General features: G+C 42.8%; 1 protein-coding gene across 1 annotated transcript; it reads right to left on the bottom strand.

Annotated features, from left to right (window-relative positions):
* Positions 1-760: 760 nt before the first annotated feature.
* zc4h2 (zinc finger, C4H2 domain containing) lies at positions 761-8291 on the bottom strand. The gene is made up of 5 exons (XM_062394265.1): positions 8116-8291; positions 7263-7434; positions 6895-7067; positions 2084-2246; positions 761-1465 (listed from the first exon to the last, which is right to left on the bottom strand). The coding sequence occupies exons 1-5, from the start codon at positions 8166-8168 to the stop codon at positions 1352-1354; spliced, it is 675 nt and encodes a 224-aa protein (XP_062250249.1). The 5' UTR covers positions 8169-8291; the 3' UTR covers positions 761-1351.
* Positions 8292-8370: the final 79 nt, after the last annotated feature.

The raw sequence follows: 8370 nt of genomic DNA, 5'->3' as shown, positions 1-8370 counted from the left end.
CTCTCTCTCTGTGTGATTTGTGGCAGGCTGCGGAGCTGGAGCTCCATGATCCCGCTGTCTGCATCGCCTGTGAGCAGGAACAGGCTTCTCTGGCCTTGACCACTTTTATCTGGAGGAAGAAGACACAACTGCACATGCAAACCCTGAAGGGCAGACTAAACACACGTTCGAGCTCCAGAGTAAGTGTCTTTAAATCACGTTAGACCATCGCGGTGTCCAGTATCCGCTGCCAGCTGGGCCGAGCAGATGATTTACACATCTCCCTTCTCGTTTGTAGGATCGTGCCGGTTGGACGAGTTTGTGCAAAAAATCTCCCAAAGTCATCAGATGCCCCTCACTGGATTTGGGAGGGACTACTTGGTGAAGATATGCGGGTCACAGCAACCTGGGGTTACCGTGGCAACCAGTGAGGAACGTGGAGTTGCCCTGGCAACTGATGAAATGAGGGGTCACTCTGACAAAAGCGCTACAGGAACTCATTTAGCAAGACCTCGCTGTCCTTTTCCAGGCAGATAGCTGCAGACATGATGGGCACCGTATTAATATAATAAAAGGGACAACGTAGTGGTGGAGTCAGAAGTATTCCTTCCTCTTTCTTTTACACACACACACACACACACTAACCCTCAACCGTCAGCCCAATCAACATTGATCCACATATTGATGCTGGTATTCTCAGTCGCCCTCCTCAACCACAACGGTCAATGTTCCCAATACTACAGGAAGTATGTAGACTTTCAAAAAACAACACGGCAACAAGTTTAGTACAAAACAGCCATTTATTTTCTCAACACTGTATTAAAGTTAAACACACAACACTATTCAGAGCAAAAGCCTGGACTATTTTTGCACGGCCAGTTTCTGGTCACATAAACACTGTAAACATTTAAAACAACTCTGTGTTTTACTTTAACTTAGCAATTAAACCTATTAGATTCTATATTGGCACAAATAGTTCACAACAGACAGTTATGGAAGCCGCATGCATTAAAAATGAAGGAGGTACATTACAATATCTATAGTGACGAACAACAGTAACATGGTTGAAGTTATTTGGACACTCAAGTTGATTTTTGCTTTATTGCAGGTACAATGTTTGGGGCTAGTATAGCTAGGCTGGAAGTCACACAGCTACATATAAACACATCAAAAGCACTAATAAAAACAACATCAGATCCTCGATCAATCATCTACTGGTCATCAACAATTTACTAAGAACAAGTTACTGTTAGACCGAATGAGGAAATTGCCCTAAAGCACACATCTCTTGCTTCAGCCGTGTATTGTAATGATCCTGGCTGATCGGTGATCAGTGTGTCGGACCAGTTCCATTTTAAACCCTATTGTAGCTCTACTCATCTGGCTTCCTCTTGGGCTTCTTTGGGTTGCGGGAGCGGCTCTTGGCTTTGCACAGCGGGCAGATGGGAGCATTACGATGGATCTGCTGGTGGCAGGACAGGCAGGCCTGGAAAGAGGGGAGGACATTTCAGTTACTCCACATTGTGTCATTTCTTTGCGGTCTTGTTGAGACGAGAGAGCACCTTAGTCAGGTGGCATCTGTCATTGTGTTATTGTTATTATTCATTGAAATTTAGGGTTGGTTTGTTTCTTAAGACTTTATCCATGCATGGCACAGTTAGGTGCTTGTTAAATCTTGGAAGTGGTTTTACTAAACAGCTGCTTTCAGGAATACACCGAACTCTGGATAATTTGAAATTACCATTCTCCGGAGTTTCTCCTGCAAGCCCCCAAGTTTAAACTAGTTTACTATTGTCTGAATGAGCCCATGTGAATAGTCAGAGGATTAGCCGTGGAAATAAACTGGAGACTTTAGAAAGACAAAGATTTCAGAGCTTTTGGTGAGAATTTACACCTAACGCCCTCCCTCTGCATGCTACACAGCCTCTGGCCTGAAAGCGCTGAACATTTTTTGGTGTAGACATGTCTGACTGGAAAATCTCCTGCTGATTCATACACTATAAATTAACCCAGAGATTGTTGCTCTTTCAGCGAGTCAAACCTTCCACTTACTAGTCAAAACTGAACAACGACAGGAGCCATTTTTTGTCAACAGGAGTAATACCTTCATAGGTGGAGGCTGCTGTCTGAAGGTGGCTGTCTGACGAGCGTCTTGCTTCCTGGACACCTGGAGCTGTTGTGCTGCCGCTGCAGCAGCAGCAAGGGATTCTGGGATGGCAGGCTCGTGCGGCTCCTTCTGCCACTCCGCTTTCTGCTTCTCAAAGTAGCTGTTGTAAGCCAAGACAGAAGGAAACCTGGTTAGATGTGATTCTCACTAAGAGCTAATGATCGCATTGCAGCTGATATTGTCCCATCTGTGTTGAGCAACTGTGAGCGAACGTGGTGCGAGTGTTTGTGTGTGTGTGGGTGTTGGTGGGGGGGGGGGGGCTGGGAATGAAATGTGGCCTTGGACTAAATGCCTGGCTGGCTCGTTTTCAAGAATTAAAAAAAAAAGTGATATCCTATTTCATTATGCACTCTGGTTTCTCTCAGAATAGGCTGGTGATAGAGCAGAACTTTGAGCTTTAAAGAACAAATCTGCTTTGTATTTCCTGTGACCACAACCCAACAAAGCATCGCACATGAAAGCCTGGTTACGAGCACCACATTAACACCTGACTTTACAATAATTCAGTTTATTTGATATGGGTTCTATTGTCATTCTCGTTATGAGGTAGGATTTCACTTTAGATTTTTTTTGCCATTGCTGAGGTGTAGATTGCTCCATTTTGTGCTGATATATCACTTTCACTGAGCAGCTTGAAATGTACCCAACACTCCACAGGCCTGTGAGGTGTGACTTAATTTTCTCCAAAGTTGTTCCATCACACCTTGTAATACAACTGCAGTTGGCACTATTACTATTAGATAAAATGAGCCTGGAACGATTTGGCTAGCAGCACGATGTGACTGATGGTTTTAGCATCTCCCCAGGCGCCAATGTAATCTATCTCGGCGATGAGCTCCGTTTACCGAAAAAGAAACCGACCATTGAAGATCAACGGTGATAAGCCACCACGTTCTGATGCACTCATAAATGCAGGGAACATCGAGGTGCACACCACCGAGAAGGGGAACACAAGACGACAACCACCTGGCCAGAAATGAACTCATCATCCAGGCTCCACTAAGCACAAAGCCAAATTGAGACGCCTGCCTGCCAACAATGTCGTCGGCATTCAGAGCAGCATTGGCCTAACACTGGCTACACGGCTACAGCTCTAATTTGTGCAGAGAATTTCTATATGCAATATGCTAACAAAAATCTGAAATCACAATATTTTTTTTATTTTATGTTTCAAATTAAATCCAGGTGAGCAGAAAATGTAAAATATTGACAGACAAATCAATTTAGTTAGGGAGCAGATCAACAACTGGAAATCTACATAGTCTTCACAGGGGAAGAAGATAATGATAAATTAATTTTATTTGAACTATATCAGTCCTGACAACGATATAAAAAAGTAATCCTTAGAGAAAGAGTTTTGTGAATCCAGTCTCTAAAGAAGTATCACTACTGATCTCGATCAATCGCGAGTCAGTCTGCTCGGTCAAGCAGGACATTTCACTCTGTTTTTAATAGATTCAAATAACTCATTAAAAGCAGCAAAAATGAGCAATTGATCACAGAGCTACCTAAAATGACAAAACACTTTAGTAGACAGGCTTTATGACCTGTACTGCAGCCAGCCACTAGGGATCGAGGCAATTCCGCTTCACTTTTGGGGACCTCTATCTTTTGATACATTCTATTATATTTAGTTCTACAGACACTGCAGTATTGGTGTTCAGGTCAAAGTTTTCAGATATTTGCTGCTTCCAACAACTAAGCATTAAAAATGTAATTTGAGGAATAGTATCAATATCCCGCTTGCTTAAGATAGTGCTGTGGCCCAACATCCTGAAAGGATCAATGATTTAAAAAAAATAAACATTCAGATGTTCAAAGAGGCCCATGCAGTGAGCTCATAATATAAAATGAGGAGCCTTACGAACAAACTGCATTCAATTTCAGTTCTCCTTCCCCCCTTTGGCTTTTCTTCATTTCTCCCTGACTTAAGATAAAGATACACTGTGTCATCTGCAGTCACCAGCCTTACAAACAACTAACTGGTGACAGAGAGCAGGGAACCACCCTCGCCCTCGACATCTGAGCAGTCTGATCTGAACATGTGATCAGAGATTTGTCTGTTGGGCCGTCGTCCCAGATTCTCATGAGCCACAACAACCTTAACACCTCCTCCGCTTCCCTCAAAGCCTCCGGTTACGCTTCTACACCATCCAATAGAATACCCCACTGCTGGGATATGTACCATCCATTGGAAATTCCGAAAAAAATTTAAATTGTTGTTATAAATCAGGATTTGATAACTCAGTTACTATTGCACAATGTTGCACTGATTTGTTCAAACTGTTGTTTCATTATCAAGGCAGGACTCTGCTGAATGCTTTGCCCCCAAATGTTTGAAAGAAGTTTAACTCCTGCCTCCAGCTACCACTGATGAATATCTTAATATCCCCAGTCATGTTGTTTCAGATGGTTATGCTACGATCTGTTTGCACTAGTAGAGGCTGCAAATGGATCAGTGCACTTCAGTGTCTCTGTTGTCCTTTTGAGGTTATATTGCGGTATATTCTTTGGAGGATGTTTTTTTTAACTGTAACTGCACTTAAAATCTATTTTCAGTTTAACAGAACACCATAATTATACCATTCGCAGTTGCATCTCCATCTTGATCAATTTAACCTCCTGTTATAACCAGTTGGACTTTTCTCAACCTTAGAAAGTCCCTCTGAGAAAATACAAGTTCAAAATTAACAGGAGATAATTTCATATAAATAAAGAAATCTCTGCTTTAATGACACACAAAAAAAACAAAATTTGGGTTAAACATTAGAAAGATTAACTTAACTCCTTGAACAAGAAAAATACTATTAATAGGCATAATACAACATTTATATTTAATTCTACTCCCTATTGTGTCGGAATCTATCTTCCTCCAAGCTCTGACATCCAAACATGTCTTTTTAATTATTTAATTTAGGGAACAGGGAGACAGATGGGAAATGTGGAGAAAAATCAAGGGAATGACGTGCAGAAAGTATCCCAGCCGACCAGGCGTCCCTGTAGTGGACTCACAGTGAGGATGTGGTATTCGCCCTAACCACTCTGCTATTGGGTCCCTCCAACATCCAAATATTTCTAACTTTCTCAGTTAAATGAAAGACATCTGATCTCCTGCCCCACTTTCTTGGCTGATACTCCCCGTACTCATTGAAATACAGCAAGTTACAGTCTGAGGTTTATCTCTGTTGAGTGATGTTTCTTCTCTTCAATATGAGACTGCTTTCCAGCTCAGTCAACATGACTTCAACCAAATTCCTCTTTCTAAATTATGCAACAGACAGAATGCTCTCTGTCCTCTGGTTGGTCTGGGTTGCTCATGTGCAACCCTTGCTAAATAAGTGATCAGCAGGGTTTCACACGGACCTGTTTTACTTCTACCTTCAAACGCTCAAAGCTGTGAATAATAATAACACATCAATAACAAATAGCCAGTTTTGAATCTGTTGTTTCTGAAACACTGTGACAGACGCTGTTGTAAACGATATCTCACCGTGTGGCGCTGCAGCCTGATGCTGATTGCGCGGCTCAGTTGACGTTGAGCAATTGATACAGACGACCAAATGATTATTAATAGATTGAGGCAATGGGTCCACATAGAAAAGGGCTATATTGAGGCGGTTCTCTTTCAATGGATGGAGTTTCGTACAATCTGTAAATGGGTTCATTGTAAGTCACTAAGAAGTTACTAATCACACATGGTGTGCCACAAAGCTCCTTTCTTGGATCCCTTTTCTATGCAGTTTCCAGAAATAGTATTTATTACAATATTTATAAACCGAAAGTATTGTAGTGAGTAATTGCACTCTTCACCATACAAATCATTGATAAAATGAGATTTCTAATCCATGGATTTGAGCTGCAAATGTGTCATCCTCTCATAAACTATCAACAACTTTGGCTGCTCACCAAAATGTTTGTTCAGTTGGATGTCTGGAGGAATCACAATGTCCCAGTGACCCCATTGAGATCTGACTGAGTAACTGGAGCATGTTGATTCCGTCTTCGTTTTCCTCACACATAATCTTAAACTTTTGCCCTTTTGACACATCTTCTCCTGCTTAAGGAGCCCTTAATTTATAGGCCAGTGGACCTGTTGGTCTCTGTGGAACGGGAGTTTGATGCTAAGAACCCATTTTCACCACTGTATTTATTTCCACTGTGATCCACCAGCCTTCAGAAATAACTGCAATAAACAGGCACTAGCCTTGTAACATAATGAAGCTAAAAAAGAACCCACAATGTAACACCCTCTCAATCACCTAGGTCACAGTGGTACCCTCTCCATTTAAAAAGTGTGGGAATTGGTTTGCACGGATATATTAGACACCAGGTCATTTTTAAGACCCAAGTTTCAGTAAAAATTACTGTCTCAGTGAAGGGCTGTAAGGTATCCCCTGTCTCCAGAGCAGTAGAGAATGCAGCTCAGAAAACCGTATCCTGTAACTGTATACTTTACTTTATTTGTGGGTGATGTGGTTTTCTTGTTCATGTGAAAAAACATGTCAGCAATAAAGCTAAACTGAAAACTGCTAGGTGAATCATTTAAATGTTGAAAAATATATCATTCATTTGTCATCAGAAATACATTTAACAAATGGCTGTGAAAACCTCTATGTTCACATTTTATAACACCTAAACCCATAATACATGTTTGTAAATGCAACATGAACTGCATCAAGCCAAAAAAAGCTCAAGTGAGCCTTGTGTGGGTTTGGTGAAGATGTGCTTTTGTACGTGTGTCTACTTACTCCAGGGAGAGCTTCTCCTCTTCTTCGTTGAGGTTAGGGAGTCTGTGTAGGCCTAAGGTCATCCTGAGGGCATCAACATGCTCCTTCAGAGGTTTGTACTCATCATGCAGGCGGCGAGTTGTTTCTAGCAGCTTATTCAGGTCATTCTCTGACTGCTTGATGGTGCTCTCCATCTGAAAGGACGAGAAAAGGTACTTCAGAAACACACAGCATCGTATACTCAAAATAAGCTATTCGTTGTGGCCTACACGGTGGTAGTGGTAATAATATACAGTTGAATTTGCGTTCACAATATATTTAGTTAAGCAGCGTTGCTCATGTAATACTATTGTCAGTGTCGCTGCTGAGATTTACTGTACGTCACCTACCACATTGATATCTGCATGGATGAGCCGCAGCTCCTCCACATGGGCCATTTTCTCTTGCAGAAGCAGGTCCATCTCCTGCTTGTACTCTTTGAGGTGCTTCTCCTCGGACTCCAGAGCCTCGAACTCGACCTTCAGACGGGACTTGATCTTCTGCATCTGGACGGTCTTGTTCCTGCAGCCGGGGAGTCACAGACAAACAACAGCAGCTGTCCGGTTATCTCCCACACAGTTATGAATATGGATCAAACTGAAAACAGACAGCGAAATCTAAACCACCACACGTCGTTCTCCATCTGTTGTGCACCACTTTTTTCTTGGCTAAATGTGTATAGCCATAACAGATGTTCTGCAGTAATCCATGAAGTGCAAAGCCCAATTACTCAAACAGTGACTTAATACATTCTGTTACCCAGTTATTATACTGTCGTTGCAGTGAAGACATCAGGGTAAACAAACCCCGGTCTGCCTCCGCTGCTAAGTGAGTTAATGACAGACAGCTGAGCTCGCTAGCTAACATGCTAGCTCAGCCACAGCAACGATTAGCGGCGCACATCTGGCGTCTTTTTGTTGATACACATCTGGATTGTGGATGAGTGATCCGAACACGCACCTCAGCTGTGGTGCATCTCTAATTTCAATTGTGGCAAATTCTCGGCCACCTCAGCGACGACATGCGAACACAACACAAGAGGAGCAGGAGCCTATAAAAGCAGCAATGTTAGCTCCTGTTCGCTAGCACCGTAACAAAGCGAAGCCCAGGGGCTCGTTTCTTGGCCCGGCTAACGTTCGCCGAGATAATGTACCCGGGACGTGTCTAACACCTGGAGAGCATTCATTTCATCCCTAGTCTTACCGTATGTCCAAGATGTTCTCTAACTTGCACATGATTTCCTGTTCGTCCGCCATGGTGTAGCGGTCCCTGGTCGATCAGCTGGCCACGGTGCTCCCCTTGTTCATTAAAAACACAATGGGCCGGGTGAGCGCGCACACGAGCACGCGCCCGCAATGTGAAATCTATGTGTGTACGTGTGATGATGACACGCACGCACGCACGCACGCACACACACACAAACACACACACACATATACACACACACACACACACACA

Source organism: Platichthys flesus, chromosome 8 (assembly GCF_949316205.1).
Source record: "Platichthys flesus chromosome 8, fPlaFle2.1, whole genome shotgun sequence".
Taxonomy (NCBI): Eukaryota; Metazoa; Chordata; class Actinopteri; order Pleuronectiformes; family Pleuronectidae; genus Platichthys; species Platichthys flesus.
This window is presented reverse-complemented; position numbering and strand designations above follow the sequence as displayed.